Below are 19,742 nucleotides of genomic sequence, written 5' to 3'. Positions count from 1 at the left end.
TGATTTTTCATATGTCCGGACGCTCTGGCTGCTCAATTCCGATTTCAAATGGTCTTTTGCGTCAAAAATACAAATTATGCCACTTGGTATGCATTCACCATCCTATTGTTCCAAACCTGTGACTTACTTGATTCTGTGTAACACAAAAAGCATTTTTAGATTAGCCTCAGTCGCCATATATGTATATTTTTTCCATACAATGAAAGGGAATGGTGACGGAGGCTCTGCATAAAATCACCTTTTCTCTTCAATAACAAAAACAAAATTGTTGGCACAACATAAGGGTATGTAAATTATGAAAGAATTTTCATTTTTGGGTGAACTATCCCTTTAAGTTTGCATAACTTCTCCATTCTGACCAACTTTGTGACATTTGGTATGACCTATAAGTAAACCATATGGTAAATTCCTGACAAAAATTGTAATTCAACAACAAATGATGTGGCTTCACTTCATTGTTCCTAAAACAATGTCTGAGTGTATTGTTTTTATTGATTTTAAGCGCATTTTCCCAAATTCTTGGGAAAACATACCTCTACTCTTCTAGTCACAATCCTGTACACATGCCATATATATTATTCATGTATTCTAACTGGTACTCATAAAATTATTCCTGTCCTCTCAATGTCATATCAATGTAACTGGTATTCAAAGAAAACATTCGAGATGACATTTGGACCTAAAAATACACTTGCACATACTGTCGTTATGTTATCACAATCGACGGTAAAGTTACAATGCTTGATAACAAGTGGTACAGCCACAACTAACTTTTAATGATAGCTCTTTGAAGCCATTTCCTTGCGGAGAATGGCAAGGTAAGAAAGACTCAAGTGATAGTGGCATGGAAAGTGGGTCCCAAGTTCTAGTCTTTTGTCTCCACCTGATCAAATGGCATTCAAGCAGAAAGGCGCAGAGCCACCTTCTCCAAACCCACATACTCGGCTTTGCGGCATCTGCCATACGTTCACCTGCATCGATGCAGGTATCAAAGACCAGCTCGACTTTCCCACAGATGTCGGAGTGCCAGCCGCACAGAGGCTTTCATAGCACGACAACAAGGAGAAAGTGTGGCGGGGGAAGAGTCGAGACTCTGAGCTCCTTCAGGGATTTCCTTATTGGGGGCAAAGCAATCCCCCCTGGACCTCATCCGCACAGGCTTGATTATTCAAGGCATTACAAAGGAGATGAAAATAACTTACAACTCAATGCCACTGTCATTTTATTTCCTTATTTATTATTATTTCACTGTTAGAGTATGTTCCCAACATCCTGATAAAGTTTAAGAAAAATACAACCACTGAAAACAAATACAGACCATACAATTTAAAAGATACAAAAAGGAAACAACTTGAGCAAGAGTATGAAGACGAGGACTAAGAGTTCTTCTTAGACCTTCCTCGGCTTTTCTTCACCACAGGCTCAGAAGAGTCCTGAGTTTCCTTTGCTGGACGCTTTGCAGTAGTTCCCATTTTCTTCGCCTCACTGAGTTCTGAATAATTGGCAAACATGTTTGTTTAGATTTTTTTTTGCATTTATTTCATCCAGTGTTACTATTATATACTAAAGTAACTATCATTAACGAAAGTTTGCTGTACAACAATTCAAGTTCAATTGGCAGCATTTGTGGCTTATTAATTTAGACTCCCTACTTTTCTTTAAAAGAAGCAAAAATTGGAGTTACAGTTAGGCACTTATAATGGAAGTGAATGATGCCAATTTGGGGGGTTTTAAAGGCAGAGATGTGAAGCTTATAATATTCTAAAAGTATTAACATTAAGTCTTCAGTTAAAACTTGTGTATTTAAGATGTAAAGTAGTTTAAATAATTGTTGTTACCGTTGTGTTAAGGTTTAATATGATACGTTACATCGTCATGGCAATAAAGCTGTAAAATTGGATATAACTTTACACAAAAAAGTATAGTAAGCTATTTTATCAGAGTAAAATCATGTTAACATGCACATTGTTTACTACTTGTTGGTATACTTTTGAAAAAGTGAGTATTTAACATTTATGGATTGGCCCCATTCACTTCTATTTAAGTGCCTCACTGTTATTCAGATTTTTTTTAAAAGTAAGGACAAAATCAAAATACATTTTTGTGGTCAATTGAGCTTATCTTTAAAGATTAAACCAATAGGCCTACAGAGATCACATCCCATAGAGATGGCTTACCCTTCTTTGGAGGAGCTCGCCTCTTCTTTGCAGGGCTGCCATCAGTTTCGTCATTTGACTGCCCTTTCTCTGCTGCTTTCTTTCGCTTTGGAGTCTTCAAGTCAAAAATGAAAAACATTGGTCAAATCACTTGCCTAGAGCAACCTTAGAGGAAGTTCAAATCAAATATTAAGAAGGGACCTTTGCTCAGTATACACATGGAAACTATTAAGCTTGCCTTGAGCCTTTTGAAAACAAAAGTAAATGTAATTACGAATCAGCTATCCAGTACGGATAAAAATTCGGAAAGGAAAGAAAAAAATAATTTAAACGTCAAATGCAATATATGTATTTTGACACTGATGATACTGGGAACAAATCGGATATCACTGTTGAATCTAGCCTTGAAACGGGTCTGAATGTGAAATTGTCAGAATTCCAAACAATACTACGTTTTTGAGTTAATTTGTACAATTTAAATCAATCAAAAATCCTTGTTTTTCCCCAATGAAAATTCTATCACAGAACATAGAAGTCCTCATTTCAAGGAAATCGTACTAACCGAACCAGGGGTTATGAAGAAGATGCACTTAACGACAGCAATCAAATTCTCCCTTTTCTTCACTCAGACTGCATAATGAATGGTTGCCCCTATCTCGGACTTGAACTATCATCCTTACTAGTCCCCCCCCACCCCCAACATTTCCCTTCCATTTTGCCAATTGCTGCCTCATGATTACCATCCAGACCCTGCTGAGCTGAACAGATTGGCTCGATAATTACATACAATAACGGCAGTGGGCAGGTAACCCTCAGCTGGCATGGGCCAGCTCCCTGGTGGCACCTTCCATATGCAAACTGCATTGTGGGAAGCGAGGAGTCCATCCCCTCCCCTGTCGTAAGTGCGGCTCACTGATTGCCGGCCCGCGCCAACTCCAAGGTTACCATGTCAGCAAATTTGTGATACATTAGCAGGGAATAAACACAGGCACTCAGGACCTATCTGTAGGAGGATGAGGAGGGGCCATTCAGAATAAACACCCCGGCACTGAAGAGAACCTGAGATGCAGACGGCTTTGTTGCCAAGAGCTCTTTGTGACTGACCCCATAAATGAAGCCACAGTCTTATCATTTTCAGAAAGTATATGCAATCAACAAGATCTTTGCAGGCACAGATGTTTTGTTTTACACAAATCTAAAAAAGGAAAATGGGGCTGAAGAATTCTGTCTTGTTTAGCTGGAAATTCAGGCTTAACAATTAAAAGGATAGTTCAAACGTACCCTCATGTTGTTCCAAACCTGTATGACTTTCTTCGATGGAACAAAAAAGGAGATATTAAGCAAAATGACAGTCTGTCACCATTCATTTTTATTGAATGTAAAAAAAAAAAAGATGCAATGAAAATGAAGGGTGACTGAGCCTAACATACTGCTGCCATTAGAGTTGATAAAGAATAACAGATGATTGTGTATTTGTCATTAATAATTTGATCGATTAAGCTTATTGATCATTGATTAATACAATTCAGTACAAATGCATTCAGTAATCATAATAATCAAGTAATTATGCCAGCAGATAGAGTAAAGACCATCTATACAGTCTTCCGCAACTAGTCAAAAATCTAAGTTTGTAAAAAATAAAACTTGAGAAAAATATATTTTTCCAGTACTTTCAGTTTCAAGCTTAGGGCTAGGTATTGATACAGATTTCCCAATTCGATTCAGATTCACAAGCTCTCTATTCGATTCGATTCAATATAGATTCATATGGTTATATTTGAGTTATAATGCCCCTTTTGTTTACATATTAAAGAAATTCTAATGCGGTTAATTTTACAGGGGACATACTAACTAGGTAAATTGTGAAAATAATTAATTTACTTTTTCATACTTTGTGAATTTTTTTTATAATCAATTAAAAATTAACAAATCAATGTATTCAATAAATATGATATTATATTATTCACTTTGCGTGAATAGAATAGTTTATTTTTGTGTTGTTTTTGATCAACAACTGACTATATAGAACAGAAAGGGTATTAAGAACATTATTCAATGACAACTGGGTTGCATGGATATCGTCTTTGGACACACATTACACTGAACAAATTTTACTCTCAACATGATCTCGCAGCCAAATACTCCACTACACAATCACTGGTGAGTGAAATCAGAAAATTTACCAGCCAGTTGCCAAATATATGCATTTCAGTTGCATAGCGTAAAATTTGGTTGCGAATGCGAACAATTTCCTCTCATTGTAGTAGAGGGTTTAGATTAAAAGGTCGACCTTGTGATCTCGAGACCGTTCTAATGAAAATCTGGATGCATCGGAAAATCTATAATTTTTCCCACCCCTATTCAAGCTGTTCACCACGTCCAGTTTATTGTTAATGATTAATCGATTTTCATTCATTAATGTTAATGATTGTCAATTAAGTTATTTGCAACTCTAGCTGCCTAACATTTCCTTTTGCGTTCCATGGAATAAATTACTTTCTATGGGTTTTGAACAACATAAAAGTAATTGGAACAACACAAATGATTACAGAATTTCCGTTTTTGGGTGAACTATTCCTTTAAACACTGATGCTTCTACTTGCACTGATTAAATTTCAAGCTGTGACTTCACAACTGTTCAAACAGAGAAGCAGTATAATCGTTATATTTCAGAAGAGTGAGATCTCATACTGGCTGACACATTGAAGGTGTTGACTGCAATCCAAGATGAAACAGACTGAGGTCCGCTGGGCAGATACAAATGACACTCTTCCATTAAACACAATCTAGCTATGAAAATCAATTCTATGGCAGAGAGATAAATACTGAATAAAGATTTCAGAAGAACAATTCATAAAAAAACCATTAACATCATGACACTTCATTGCAAAGGTAAGGTGACATGAGTAAGGGGCAAGTTTGTGTGTGATCGAAAGAGGGAATCTAAATAAGCTCAAGACAGATCTGTTAAAAGCATCACACTTTAATTGTATTTGAAAATCAATGCACTTGACAGCATTTACCACTAACCCGAGCAATTAGTCTTGGATCGTGTGCGGGCATTTTTAAATTTGAAACTACTTTCAACAGGTAAACAAATTATAGGATGTTGAAATGGGCTCATCTTTAAAAGGCAGGCTTCAAAAGGGAATTGCCTGAGCATTTTGAATGTGCCATGTTTTTATTGGGGAAGTGAATGAAGATGTGTGAAAGAGGCTGGCTTTTTTGATGTTCTGCTGAAGGTGGCTTTCACCTTGGCGGAGGGCAGGCCAGTGCCATTTGTTGGCACTGCGAAGTCCAGTTTTTTGTCGTCAGTCGCCCCTATGCTCTTCAGCCCTTGCTGCAAAATGCCTCGAAATTTTGCGTAATCTGGCTTGTCCGTGTATCCAAGAGTCTTGACTTCTTGCAAGAACTTCCCCATTTCCTCTGAAATTTGAAAAAGACATTAAATAGTATAATGCAATCTGTATATATAAAAATGCATTGATTTATTTGAACATCACAATTAGGGATATGACATACCGTACATCAACAGAATTGTGTAATCCAATAGAGATTTATATATACCGTATTGGTTATGTAATATATAAAACATTTTTGAATTGGCAATAAAAAATTACTAGCGTTATATACTTTATCGAGAAATGAAATTACTTGCTTTGATACAAGATTCCAGTCATACACTAATCGCACCACTAATCACAATACAAATGTATACCATTGCATCAGGATTGAGAAATAAACAGAGTAACTATTAATGCCATTAACTGAAAGCTACTTGGACCTTCTTCTCAGAGTTTCACTAAAATTAACACGTAGAAGACGAAAGTTAATAAGGTATGTGTGCATGTGTGTTTGTGCATTTAGAATTGTGCAGGAAAGACAGAGCAATCCCTGTAGGGCAGTGTCTTCACAGAAGACGCTCACACTTCAACCTTCAGGCTAAGTTTAGATGGGAGGAGTTGACGTTTGTCACTTTGTTCCTTATACTTCTCCGCTCTCAAACTGTTGTTTACTGTCGGCTGCTAAAATAGTCACACCAAACAGAATTAGTCGTGATGGCCATGCTAACAGTGCTGCCTCCAATCATCTCTGTGTTGTGATGCGGCATGTACACTCAAGACAACAGCCCGAGGAGGGATCTCACCGTCTGCCGTGCGGCTGTCACAGGGCTTAAGAACTGCCATCACATCAGCGACTGAGCAAAGGGAGCCAATGACGTCTTTGATTTTTAAACGACACAAAGAAAGAACACCCTAAAGTTCTGCAAAAGTACATGCTGTCACATGATAACTGCAAAACTAGGCAACACAGAGGTCGAGAAGGAAGAAAAGGGTGAAAAACAAACTTGTTTAAGAATATACACACTTTTTTGCAGTCGACAGGTGCCAATGTTTAGAGAACTGGGTGGCCATATTTTTATTTATTTCCATATAGATATTTTCCAAATGAATGCATGCATTCATATAATTCCCAACAGTTCAATTAATTAAGTCAGTCAGTCATCTACAAAAGCGGAATTTAGCATTTCTGTGCCGCTATACTTGGAAAAATATAACACTTTTGACTGAAATTACACTTATTTTACACTACATTTACTTAAAATTCACTAAAGAAATATTTTAAAACATACATTATATTTGATCAAATATATTTTATAATATTTTTAAACCTACAACATCTGTTAATTGACCAAACAGTCTAATGCCAATAATCTAAAAATGTATTCTACTTGAAGAATGCAATTCTGGAAGAAAAACTCAATGTACAGAGACCTGCAATATGCTGAATGCATCTCACCCAAGCAAATGCATAAACCATGTATGTATGCCCTTTTCCATCAACTCAAAGATACATGGTCACACTCTCGGTTTATAGTTAGTGTGAGAAGTTGATGGGAATCAGCACAAGGCTGATAGATTAGTTCTAATTAAGGCTAAATCACTGGGTCCACACTCATTATAAACAACAGAGGCCCACGCGCTCTTGTTTGCGCATCAGAACTAGAAAGTACGTCAGACCAATTACCTCTTGGCAGACAAACAAAAAGTAATAATGCAGAATTCACAGGTGCCTCTGGTGTCTCAACACGGTCAAAATAACAAATACAGTTTGATCCCAATTAGCTGAGAATTTTTTAAGATTCAAAATTACTACGCTCTGACAATCTACATAACTGAATTTTAACTATCAAGTTGCATTCATACTTTAATACATAAAATATTTAACAGTGATTTTACAGAGAATTCATTCATTATCTCACCTGGTTTATTTTCTTGGGTGAAACAGCTTTTCATGAATTCATCAATATTGTCTCTACACCTGAGGAGGAAAATATAAAAAACAAAAATGGCTCAAACATCATCTTGAAAACGTATCTTCTATTGCAATTAATTAAATCTGACCAATTATTATTTTCATCTAGTCTTCCATGCAATTTCAGAGTAATTTGTTCTAAGCCAATTAGAGAGGAGCCATTTTTCATATGGTAAGTTGATATTTATTAGCCTGTTGCAAATAGTAAGGTAAATCACGTCTTGCTTCACACAGAAGCACTCGCACTTAAAAAGCCACAAGGCAATGACGCTCACCTCAGTTTGGAGTCTCTGACATACAGGGGGTCCTGGAGTTTATCCTCCCAGGGCAGACGACCACAAAGCCACTGTATCATGCAGTAGCCCATGATTTCAAGGTCTGCTCTTCTTGAGGGAGCTGAAATGTGATATTTACCCCATAGAGAGGAATTTCACTTAAAAACTTTTGACTTAATGTGTTACTTTGAAGTAATATGTTTCAAATATATATATATATATATATATATATATATATATATATATATATATATATATATATATATATATATATATATATATCTTAAGAAAGACTATATTAAATGTAATATTTTAAACATGCAATGCACACCTAAATGAAAAAGGTGGAGCAAGTATCCTTTACATTTTTAAAGTTTTGTGGCTATGATAGCTTACTACCAGAGCTCACAAGACATTCAATACATAATGATTGGTATTTAATTAACATTAAATGCTCCCCAATCAAATTATCAGAAAGTATACTGCAATTTTCATTCTAAACTCTAGACTGTGGAAAACCACTGCAGTGTGATATGAATTAAGAATGAAAATTCTCTCATTATACTCATCCCAGATGTGAATAATTTTCTACTGCTGAACACAAACCAAGATTTTTTAGAAGAATTTATCAGCTCTGTAGGTCAATACAATGCAAGTGAATGGTGGCCTTTCGAAAAGGCAAAAAAGGCAGCATAAAAGTCATCCACACAGCTCCAGTAGATAAATTCCTATTTTCAGGAACAATATGATAGGTGTAGGTAAAAATACATGAAAATAGCAAAAACAAAACAAAAAAATTATGTGAAAGTGAAAGAGGTGAAAAGTGAAGTGAAAATTGATCCGTTTCTCACCCACACCTATCATATCACTTCTGAAGATATGGATTTAACCACTGGAATCATATGGATTACTTTAATGCTGCCTAATATATATATATATATACATATACATACACTCACCTAAAGGATTATTAGGAACACCTGTTCAATTTCTCATTAATGCAATTATCTAATCAACCAATCACATGGCAGTTGCTTCAATGCATTTAGGGGTGTGGTCCTGGTCAAGACAATCTCCTGAACTCCAAACTGAATGTCAGAATGGAAAAGAAAGGTGATTTAAGCAACTTTGAGCGTGGCATGGTTGTTGGTGCAAGACGGGCCGGTCTGAGTATTTCACAATCTGCTCAGTTACTGGGATTTTCACGCACAACCATTTCTAGGGTTTACAAAGAATGGTGTGAAAAGGGAAAAACATCCAGTATGCGGCAGTCCTGTGGGCTGAAAATGCCTTGTTGATGCTAGAGGTCAGAGGAGAATAGGCCGACTGATTCAAGCTGATAGAAGAGCAACTTTGCCTGAAATAACCACTCATTACAACCGAGGTATGCAGCAAAGCATTTGTGAAGCCACAACACGCACAACCTTGAGGCGGATGGGCTACAACAGCAGAAGACCCCACCGGGTACCACTCATCTCCACTACAAATAGGAAAAAGAGGCTACAATTTGCAAGAGCTCACCAAAATTGGACAGCTGAAGACTGGAAAAATGTTGCCTGGTCTGATGAGTCTCGATTTCTGTTGAGACATTCAGATGGTAGAGTCAGAATTTGGCGTAAACAGAATGAGAACATGGATCCATCATGCCTTGTTACCACTGTGCAGGGTGGTGGTGGTGGTGGTGGTGTAATGGTGTGGGGGATGTTTTCTTGGCACACTTTAGGCCCCTTAGTGCCAATTGGGCATCGTTTAAATGCCACGGCCTACCTGAGCATTGTTTCTGACCACTTCCATCCCTTTATGGCCACCATGTACCCATCCTCTGATGGCTACTTCCAGCAGGATAATGCACCATGTCACAAAGCTCGAATCATTTCAAATTGGTTTCTTGAACATGACAATGAGTTCACTGTACTACAATGGCCCCCACAGTCACCAGATCTCAACCCAATAGAGCATCTTTGGGATGTGGTGGAACGGGAGCTTCGTGCCCTGGATGTGCATCCCACAAATCTCCATCAACTGCAAGATGCTATCCTATCAATATGGGCCAACATTTCTAAAGAATGCTTTCAGCACCTTGTTGAATCAATGTCACGTAGAATTAAGGCTGTTCTGAATGCGAAAGGGGGTCAAACACAGTATTAATATGGTACTACTAATACTGTGTATTAGTTCCTAATAATCCTTTAGGTGAGTGTATATATATATATATATACAGTGAGGAAAATAAGTATTTGAACACCCTGCTATTTTGCAAGTTCTCCCACTTGGAAATCATGGAGGGGTCTGAAATTGTCATCGTAGGTGCATGTCCACTGTGAGAGACATAATCTAAAAAAACAAAATCCAGAAATCACAATGTATGATTTTTTAACTATTTATTTGTATGATACAGCTGCAAATAAGTATTTGAACACCTGTCTATCAGCTAGAATTCTGACCCTCAAAGACCTGTTAGTCTGCCTTTAAAATGTCCACCTCCACTCCATTTATTATCCTAAATTAGATGCACCTGTTTGAGGTCGTTAGCTGCATATAGACACCTGTCCACCCCATACAATCAGTAAGAATCCAAATACTAACATGGCCAAGACCAAAGAGCTGTCAAAAGACACTAGAGACAAAATTGTACACCTCCACAAGGCTGGAAAGGGCTCACGGGGAAATTGCCAAGCAGCTTGGTGAAAAAAGGTCCACTGTTGGAGCAATCATTAGAAAATGGAAGAAGCTAAACATGACTGTCAATCTCCCTCGGACTGGGGCTCCATGCAAGATCTCACCTCGTGGGGTCTCAATGATCCTAAGAAAGGTGAGAAATCAGCCCAGAACTACACGGGAGGAGCTGGTCAATGACCTGAAAAGAGCTGGGACCACCTTTCCAAGGTTACTGTTGGTAATACACTAAGGCGTCATGGTTTGAAATCATGCATGGCACGGAAGGTTCCCCTGCATAAACCAGCACATGTCAAGGCCTGTCTTAAGTTTGCCAATGACCATTTGGATGATCCAGAGGAGTCATGGGAGAAAGTCATGTGGTCAGATGAGACCAAAATAGAACTTTTTGGTCATAATTCCACTAACCGTGTTTGGAGGAAGAAGAATGATGAGTACCATCCCAAGAACACCATCCCTACTGTGAAGCATGGGGGTGGTAGCATCATGCTTTGGGGTGTTTTTCTGCACATGGGACAGGGCTGACTGCACTGTATTAAGGAGAGGATGACCGGGGCCATGTATTGCGAGATTTTGGGGAACAGCCTCCTCCCCTCAGTTAGAGCATTGAAGATGGGTTGAGGCTGGGGCTTCCAACATGACAATGACCCGAAGCACACAGCCAGGATAACCAAGGAGTGGCTCTTTAAGAAGCATATCAAGGTTCTGGCGTGGCCTAGCCAGTCTCCAGACCTAAACCCAATAGAGAATCTTTGGAGGGAGCTCAAACTCTGTGTTTCTCAGCAACAGCCCAGAAACCTGACTGATCTAGAGAAGATCTGGGTGGAGGAGTGGGCCAAAATCCCTCCTGCAGTGTGTGCCAATCTGGTGAAAAACTACAGGAAACGTTTGACCTCTGTAATTGCAAACAAAGGCTACTGTACCAAATATTAACATTGATTTTCTCAGGTGTTCAAATACTTATTTGCAGCTGTATCATACAAATAAATAGTTAAAAAATCATACATTGTGATTTCTGGATTTTTTTTTTTTAGATTATGTCTCTCACAGTGGACATGCACCTACGATGACAATTTCAGACCCCTCCATGATTTCTAAGTGGGAGAACTTGCAAAATAGCAGGGTGTTCAAATACTTATTTTCCTCACTGTATATATATATACTTTGGACCTTTAAAGTTCTGGTCACCACTGCATTGTGTAGACCTACAGAGCTGAGATATTTTCCTAAAAGTCTTTCTTTTTTTTTTCCTTATAGATTTGATTAGTCCAGTTTCTTACCAACTCCTTTGTGTGCATCAATGCTTGTGAACTCTATTGTGCCGTCATGACATCTTTTTGGGTCTTCCTTGTACTCTTTTGGAACACCTTCAGGAGAGTATCTGTAAGCCAATCCGTAATCTACTAAATATACCTAGGTTTCAAAACAAAACCATGATGCAAAATTAAAACCATAAGCTTCCGGTGTACAAAACTGTGATTTGCAAATATGTAACTTGCAAATATTAACAACAGATTAAACATAAATTAGATGATAAAAGTTTTAAACTTTAAAGTTACTAAAAAAATGATTGCAAATGGAGCTGCTAACAGATTGATTGCCAATTAGCACTGTGTCTCATCTATAAAAGGTCTGAAAATTTGCACTTCGAAATGTGAGTTTTCAAAGCAACAGGAAGCATCAAACAATGTTCCAAAGATACAAAAACAATAGTGCCCATAATACAAGTGCATCCGTTAACTGAAAAGTTTGCAGCCAACCTAAATAGATTGTTGCTAAATGCGCAAATATTCAGTGTATAAAGTTAACTGAATCAACACTTCAATGACCCAGTCTCAAATAAACTGTAAGACAAAAGCATTACAAAGCTGGAATTTAAGACTGGGATGCTGATTGGAAACTTTTGTATTAATGACCAATAAAAAAAGAATTTAATTTAAATGAGTAATCTAGTGAGATGAGTCACCTTTAACACTGTTTCTTACATCTGGACATGCTTGCATCCAGTGAAAACAAAATGATGCCTTCAACCCACACTGCCAACTGTTAAACGTTGTGTGGGATCTGAATGTTATGGTCAGCAATCTCACATGCGTTATAAGTTCCAAAGATTTATATTAAATGTTGTACAAATATACCATCAGTTTACAGGACCGGTTGAAACATATGCTACAAACACTTTTTATTAATGATGTTCTTATACTGCACGATGATAATAGCCCAATACAATCTTCTGGCATTCATGAACACCAGACTAACTTTCCATTGGCTGCCCAATCTTAAAGATCTACATTTCAAATGAAATTTCAGAAAGTTCTGGAGGACAGATTACATCTACATTCCTTAAGGTGTTGGAGTCTTTTCTTCTGGAGGTATAATTAAATATTAACTCAAATAATATTAATTTAAATCTGAATTAAAATACTGCTAACAAATTTAAAGACAGCATTCCAAACTTAAGGACAAAAACTGTTTTTACATCTCAGAATGGTACCTTTCATTTTTAAATTGTCATGCCCCAATTAATGTTTCAAACCTATTTGTTTCATGGTGTGCTTTACTGTATACACACATTCATAAAAAACACATAGAAATGTATTCAGAGGCAGAGTGAACACCGTAGTAATTTCTTTGATTTGTTAGAAAAGCCCTCATAGTCACACAGCAAGAAGCAACTAATCCCAAGAGGCCGAGTTTTAAATTGTAACTTTAAAAATAGCATCTTAATAATACACCACTGATATATTATTAATCCTCAAATTAAATATTTGCCCCTGCCCAGCCCCCCCAACCTTATTTGCTAGAGACAGCTCCAATACCGTCTCTAATCTCTCCAGTTTATGAGCCGAGCATTAAAGGCTTAAATTGTTATTTTTTTTTTTTACCCAAATCTCATTAACAGATGGCAAAAAAAAATAAGACAAGTAGTTTCTTACATTGCAAATGATGGTACTCCAATTAAAAGGAGCAGGAGCTCCAGTAGAGCCCTGCATTCTTAAACACACACACACACTCTCTCTTCTAAGCTTGTAGAGCTCTACAGCCATAACAAAAGTCATCTGCTAAACATGTAGAAGGCTTGAAACAAACCTGATTGGGGTTGCTATAGGACAGAAGGAGGTTGGAGGCTTTTATGTCTGCATGCACATATTCATGTTCATGGATGTACTCTAGAATGTCAAGCTGGAGAGATGAAAAAAAAAAAAGTTAGATTATGAAAATGTATTACAAAATGTGAATACAAGATTTTCTACCACTGCTTGTAATGTCACAGGCCAAAACAGGCATGTTCCAATTAATTATGTGCATATTTAACATTTTCAGCAGTTTGCCACTGATCCACTGTGATTTTGGTTATCTTAAAATAAACCTACAAGTCGGAGGCCCAGCTGAAGAACCAGCTTCCGTGGAAATCTCTTTTCATTTTCCTCAAATGCCTTCTGTAAATCTGTTCCAAATCGGTCCATGACCATAAATCTGTACCTGTCATGAGCATTTCAGTGAAATCATTACACTTTAATTGAAGGCCTGGACATCAAAAAAAACTCTTTAACCATTTTAATAAGAAACAAAACATAAGATGTAATACTTTGAAAAACAGTATTGAGGATTATCAAGATTTTATTTTTTTTGCATACCTCTTACCACCTTTCTCATGAAAACCAGATCCCCAATATTTCGGAACTCCCAAATACTCAATTTTCCTCGACTTCATCCAAGCCCCAACTGAAACAACATAAAACACAAACATTATTCACAACATATTAACTATTCCACTTCAACAATGAATGAAAACTAGCACATTACGAGACAACAATGTTAGCTTATCATGGTAACAATTACACTAAATTACATGCAATCAAACAATTTAATAATTTTCAGAACTTTTATTCCTTAAACTTGGTGCTTAGTATAAGAATTTTCCTTAGAGACCACATTGTGTGTGTGTGCGCTAAGGTAATCTGCTTGTGGGACAAATATTTACCAACATTACAATATTCCAATGAATAAAACATGAGAATTCCTTAGTATTATAACAGTTAATTGTCAAGGGAGACTGACATTTGGATTGTTATTAAATAAAATGCAATGCTGTGGCCTTGGGGCAGCCATAGGAGCCAACCAAGGCAGAGGAGTTGTGGTTAGTTTGTCTCCATAAGGCCCTCAATAGTGAGCTCAGAACTTTCTTTAATTAAAAGAGTTGCTCTTAGACTTTATTTTTCTTTACTCCAGCTCATCATGCATAGGAGGGTGTGTTTGCCGTCACAAGGGCATACTTAGATCAGGTTTGGCAGCTCGCATGTAGAACTTCAGTTCAGAGAAGAGAGGGCCATTCTCACTTGGCTCCTGCAAAATAACAGTAAAGACAATCAAAAATAACTGACATTTGGAAAAAAAAAAATTATAATTGTATATAAAACATGAACCATAGATACAAGTTCAATAAGGTTACTCCAAGCAACAATTTCTTGGTTTAATGAATTATTAAACACCAGTATAATTTCCAGGTAAGAGATGATAAATAACTGGGTAGCTATTCCTAATTGCATCAACAACACAGAGTACCTTAACTTCACGCCTTTCAAGTGCAGTCATGCAATCAGTCAAAGGCATTTTCAGACCTGTAGCTCCTTTGATTTGTTCTGAATCAGGGTCTAAAATTGTTACACTGTTGCATTTCCTCTTGGTTCAGTTCGCTTTCACACGTTAACATTTCAAAACGGACCAAAACTGTCACAATAAAATTCAAATGTAAGAAAACTGTCCCCTTATTGGTCAGAATGTTTTTGCGCTGTTCCTGGATATAACGCATCCATTGATATGGGTCGGGTTAAATTGACATACCTGTAAAAATGTCATCAACGTAACAGATTGCATGGTACAGAATGCACGTTCCAGTCAGAGGCTACACTGCGTGATATGTGCAACACACGTATCCAAAACAAATAGTATGCAATGTAAAATTTGCATCAGGCCTTTTTTTTTTTTTATCAGTCATTAGTTGCTTTAGCATTATTTCTGCATTGCAAAGTACATGTTTTCAGTCACAGAGCTGGCTCCCACAAAAAAAAAAAAAAAATTCTCTTTTTAATCTGTCTAAAAGCTGCAGATGCAACAATCCCAGAGAAGTAATCGCACCAAAATTACAGCAGGAATTATAAAACAGCTCCTATATTAAACATAAAACTATATCTAATCTAGTAGCCTATATCCTATATACAGTAAAGGCTATATCCAAGTTTTGATGATAAATTACAGTGAAGTGCTGACCTACAAATATCTTCTCCGAAGATCCATCAGGTATGTTCATGGTTTATATAAGGAAATTGTTTTTTGTTGGGTCAGATTGCATTCTCTCCACAAGTGAAACGTTCCAGGGTTCGTTGCAATCGGATTGTATTTGTGCTGATCCGAGTGTGATTGTAACGTTCATATATGCCTAAACGAACTGAACTAAGGAAGAAACAAACCAGGTTCCAAAACAAATGCTCCAAATGAGCTAGGTGTGAAAACAACACAAGACCTCTGATATTCACTTGCTGTCAGTATTAAAAAAGGTTATATTATCCCTTACCACTTTAATGACATAACGTGCGTTAGCTCCAACAGATCCTGAAGAGTCCTCATTTGCTGAAAGGATGACAATCATGGCATTAAAAGTTGAGTAACTGATGTCAAATGAGGCAAGAGATTAAAGTTATAGTCCACCCAAAAGTGAAAATTCTCATCTTTGATTCACCCTAATGCCACTCCAGATGTGTATGACTTTCTTCTGCTTAACACAAACAAAGATTTTTTTAGAAGAACATCTCAGCTGTGTAGTTTCATACAATGCAAGTTAATGGTGACCAAAACTTTGAAGCTCTAAAAAGTACATAAAGGCAGCATAAATTTTCGCAAAAAATCTTGACATCTGCAGTCTCTGTTAGAGTAATCGGTCATCATCTCGATTGCACTAGCGCCATCTAGCACTCTGTGTATGCGTCAAAGACAAGGAAGTACAATCGAACCTGAAATCATGATTGTGCCTAGAGACTGCAAGGGCAAGATGTACAGTGAAAAAGGAGTTATATTTCAGTCTGTTCTAACCTTAAACTGATTAAATCACTTCAGAAGACAGATTAAACCACTAGAGTCTTATGGATTAATTTGATGCTGCCTTTATGTCCTTTTTGGAGCTTCAAAGTTTTGGTCACCATTCACTTGCATTGTATGGACCTTTGTGTTCTGCAGAAGAATGTAATACTCATCTGGGATGGTATGAGGTGATTAAATAATGAGAGAAGTTTTAATTTTGGGGTGAACTATTCCTTTCAGAAAGAAGTCTTGCAAACTTTGTTTCTGTGATAAATGTAACATCGTTCTTGTACATTTTGCTGATGTAAACACATCAACAAGGCAATGTTTTCTTGCTGGCTCAAATAAATGATATTTTGTCAAAATTGCAATAATCATGAATAATATCTTGCAAACACAAGTACAGAGTTGAAAATTATAACCAAATAATTAAGGCGATTACACTGTTGCACTGTTTTACTGCAAAAGTTTGAATGTATAACTGTTATGGAGTTACTCTCAAAATAGCTGTTATTCCCTTTTTTGTTTGAAAGAAGAAAAAAAAACACTTGTATTGTTAACTATAATTATATAAATAAACGTTTATACATTTGTTGCAGGGCCTTTAAAAATGTTAGCAGTGAAAGAAAAATAATCAGAACTACTGCCCAAACTGTGCTAGCAGGGAGATACAAATTTGAACCCTGCTTTGCTTCAGTTTATTTTAATCTTACCAAGGTACAGTAGGCCAAAACCTCCCTGACCAACAGGTGGCCCAAGTTTCCATCTTTTCTTTGCGTTATCTGTCAAGACTTCTCCAGGTGGGAATTCTTCAGCCAGCTTCCTCTTGGGTGGAGCTCTCGCTTTTTTCACCCCACTTGCCTTGGCCTTGGGTGGCATTTCACTGAATGTCTTTTAGAAAATCAAAGCCTTAATAATACGCTCTGAAAAGACATGCAGATAAGTGGGATCACTCAATATACACTTAATCTCTCTTTTGTATATTAATCAACTAGTAAGAGAGGATTTGCTACTAATATTTACAGTACAAGACATGACTCATTATAACTAGGGAGTGTCTAGTGAAAAAAAAAGTGAAACTTCAACATGCAGCAGAGTTAGATCATCTTATATACATGATCTATTTTGCATTTAATTCCCATTTATCCCATATTATGTTTTTATTATTATTTTTATTATATTTGTATTATGTAATATGATCTATTAAATGTTAAAATTACATCTTAACTGTACTATATTGTATAAATGGCCTTTCAATATGACTAACGTACTAACAATTTAACAATACAAATAAGGACACTAATAGCTTTGTGTCTGATCTGTGATGATGATGATGATGATAGTTTTGTTCATAGATGGTTTCACTTTGCAGTCTTGCCAATTATGCGTCTTGTTTCGCTTTCCGTTTAAAAGAAACACAGACCTTGGTGATTCCTTTAAGAGTGCTTTAGGAGAGTGATAAAACACTATTTTGATGCCAAACATGCTTATGAGAAAGATTGACACCGTATTGTTTTTTTTTTCTTCTGTTTTTGAAGGGAATGTGGAAACTGCGACACTAGCAAAATGCTAGCAAAATTAGCTGGCTTGTTATAGAAAAAAAACGATGGTTTGTGCTCTGAATTACTCTATTAATAAACACACACGAACACTATGCTTCATGAAAGCGGACCAAGAACTTTCCACTAACCTTTTCACTGTAGTCGGCAGGTTGTAACAGCTCTTCCTCTCCAAAGTTCCCGCAAAACTGCTCTTCAGAGTGAGGTTCGACGAACGCGATTGGCCAGAAAATGCAATGCGTAGTTCCGGGTTTTGCAAGACATGATGGGATATGTAGTCCGTGAGATGATAGTTCACAAACAGTACAATGACTATAGCATCTTACTGTAGCATCTTTCACTTTATCCTTCGCAATATCAAACAGAAGGCTGTGTTTGTTTGTTTGTTTGATTATTTTTCCCCTGCAGTGAATAAGTTGATTTAGGCTTTATTGGTCACAATCAGATTTCTCCTCCATAAGCTAAGATTGCATAAAAAAAGGAAGGTAGCCATTAGATAATTAAAGGTGGTATTTCTGGGTAATATCGGAATACAAATATTTGGCTATGGTTTAAATTTGACATGACTAGGGCTGTAAACGGTATACGATTTGTCTATTACTACCCCTACAGCTAGGGTGAATACAGATGTGCATTATCTATAAAGTGGGACAGCTGTTGAAGTGTGGGAAACTTAAGCATAATTTTCATATTTGTTTTTATTCTTCCATTACTAGAATAACATTAAGTTAATTATTATCTAGTAAGGGATGACATTAATGTAACCATTAAAAATAGCACTGTAATAATAACCATAATAATAATAACAATAAACTTCATATATGCAGCGCATTTCAGTTTAGTCCTCTGTTAAACTTTAAACTTCCCATGGCTTGTTATGCTCTCTTATCCCGCTATACTGTATGTTTAATGTAAAGTACATATAACTTACATTTAGTAGCCCTAAAAAAAAGTTTCCCCATGTGCATTTTTGATGTTGAATTATGTTGATAGAGCTGCAACTAATGATATAATGCCAGGTTGTTTGCTTTTTAGATGGTCTGACAGATCCAGCTCTGCTTTATTTTATGATGACTCAGTATTTCCTTATTTTGCATTTTGCATTAGAACTCCATTAGATTTTGTGATCTACATCACCTGAAGCTGTTTGGAAAGTTTAGAGTGCATCTGGACATGTGTTTTCTTCCTCTCCTCAGTCAGGAGCGAGCTGCTGTGCTCCTCTCTCATGTCATCATTAGAGATTATTGTGATTTCATGTTTCGTTAAATGAGATCAAACGACAATTCGACAACGAATATTTTTGTAGACAATTTTTTATTGTCGACGTTGTTGATAATGTCGACTAATCGTTTCAGCCCTATAGACTTACAAATTTAAAAGGATTAAAAGTTTATTTTGATAGTTGATTCAGTGATTAACTAATCTCACACAAGACACTCATTTGTCACCACCATCTGGCATCACCTAAATTGTCACTGAATCATTAATTGGATCGGAATGAATTTTGGTGAACATAGTCAAAACATTTGAGCCACTTTGATACATCCCACAATGCACAAGCACAGAGTAAAAAATACAATTGTGCACATGCAAAATTGTCATTATTTTGACTGATTAAACTATTTATTCAAGACCAGCTTGTGCTCAGTCTTTTATTGTCATGTGTGAATCAGAAGCAAGTG

At 36.7% G+C, this 19,742-nt stretch overlaps 2 protein-coding genes across 3 annotated transcripts in view; one reads left to right on the top strand and one right to left on the bottom strand.

The window, feature by feature from the left end:
* The window catches only part of LOC127656964 (serine palmitoyltransferase 2-like), a 919,074-nt gene that overhangs the window by 805,899 nt on the left and 93,433 nt on the right, over nucleotides 1–19,742 (top strand). The gene's annotated exons all lie outside the window — the stretch shown is intronic.
* vrk1 (VRK serine/threonine kinase 1) lies at nucleotides 1,217–18,266 on the bottom strand. 2 transcript variants are annotated; one of them, XM_052145565.1, is made up of 13 exons: nucleotides 18,192–18,266; nucleotides 17,215–17,424; nucleotides 15,999–16,054; nucleotides 14,701–14,770; nucleotides 14,062–14,149; nucleotides 13,798–13,906; nucleotides 13,514–13,606; nucleotides 11,704–11,836; nucleotides 7,748–7,868; nucleotides 7,420–7,478; nucleotides 5,410–5,582; nucleotides 2,178–2,271; nucleotides 1,217–1,492 (listed from the first exon to the last, which is right to left on the bottom strand). In XM_052145565.1, exons 2-13 carry the CDS (start codon nucleotides 17,378–17,380, stop codon nucleotides 1,377–1,379), a joined length of 1,278 nt encoding a protein of 425 aa, XP_052001525.1. In that variant the 5' UTR covers nucleotides 17,381–17,424; nucleotides 18,192–18,266; the 3' UTR covers nucleotides 1,217–1,376. The 2 variants fall into 2 exon arrangements, with proteins under 2 accessions (XP_052001525.1, XP_052001526.1); XM_052145566.1 differs by having other exon boundaries at nucleotides 17,215–17,392; nucleotides 18,192–18,235.

This window comes from Xyrauchen texanus, chromosome 16 (genome assembly GCF_025860055.1).
Source record: "Xyrauchen texanus isolate HMW12.3.18 chromosome 16, RBS_HiC_50CHRs, whole genome shotgun sequence".
Classification (NCBI taxonomy): Eukaryota; Metazoa; Chordata; class Actinopteri; order Cypriniformes; family Catostomidae; genus Xyrauchen; species Xyrauchen texanus.
The sequence above is the reverse complement of the archived record's forward strand: the minus strand, read 5'-3'. Positions and strand labels throughout refer to the sequence as shown.

Coding starts and splice junctions, on each gene's coding strand:
- vrk1 (XM_052145565.1), bottom strand. CDS start 17,380: ATGCCACCCAAGGCCAAGGCAAGTGGGGTGAAAAAAGCGAGAGCTCCA. Junction 13,607..13,797: donor TTCAGCTGGGCCTCCGACTT/GTAGGTTTATTT, acceptor TCATCTCTCCAG/CTTGACATTCTAGAGTACAT. Junction 11,837..13,513: donor CCTATAGCAACCCCAATCAG/GTTTGTTTCAAG, acceptor TTTGAAACCTAG/GTATATTTAGTAGATTACGG.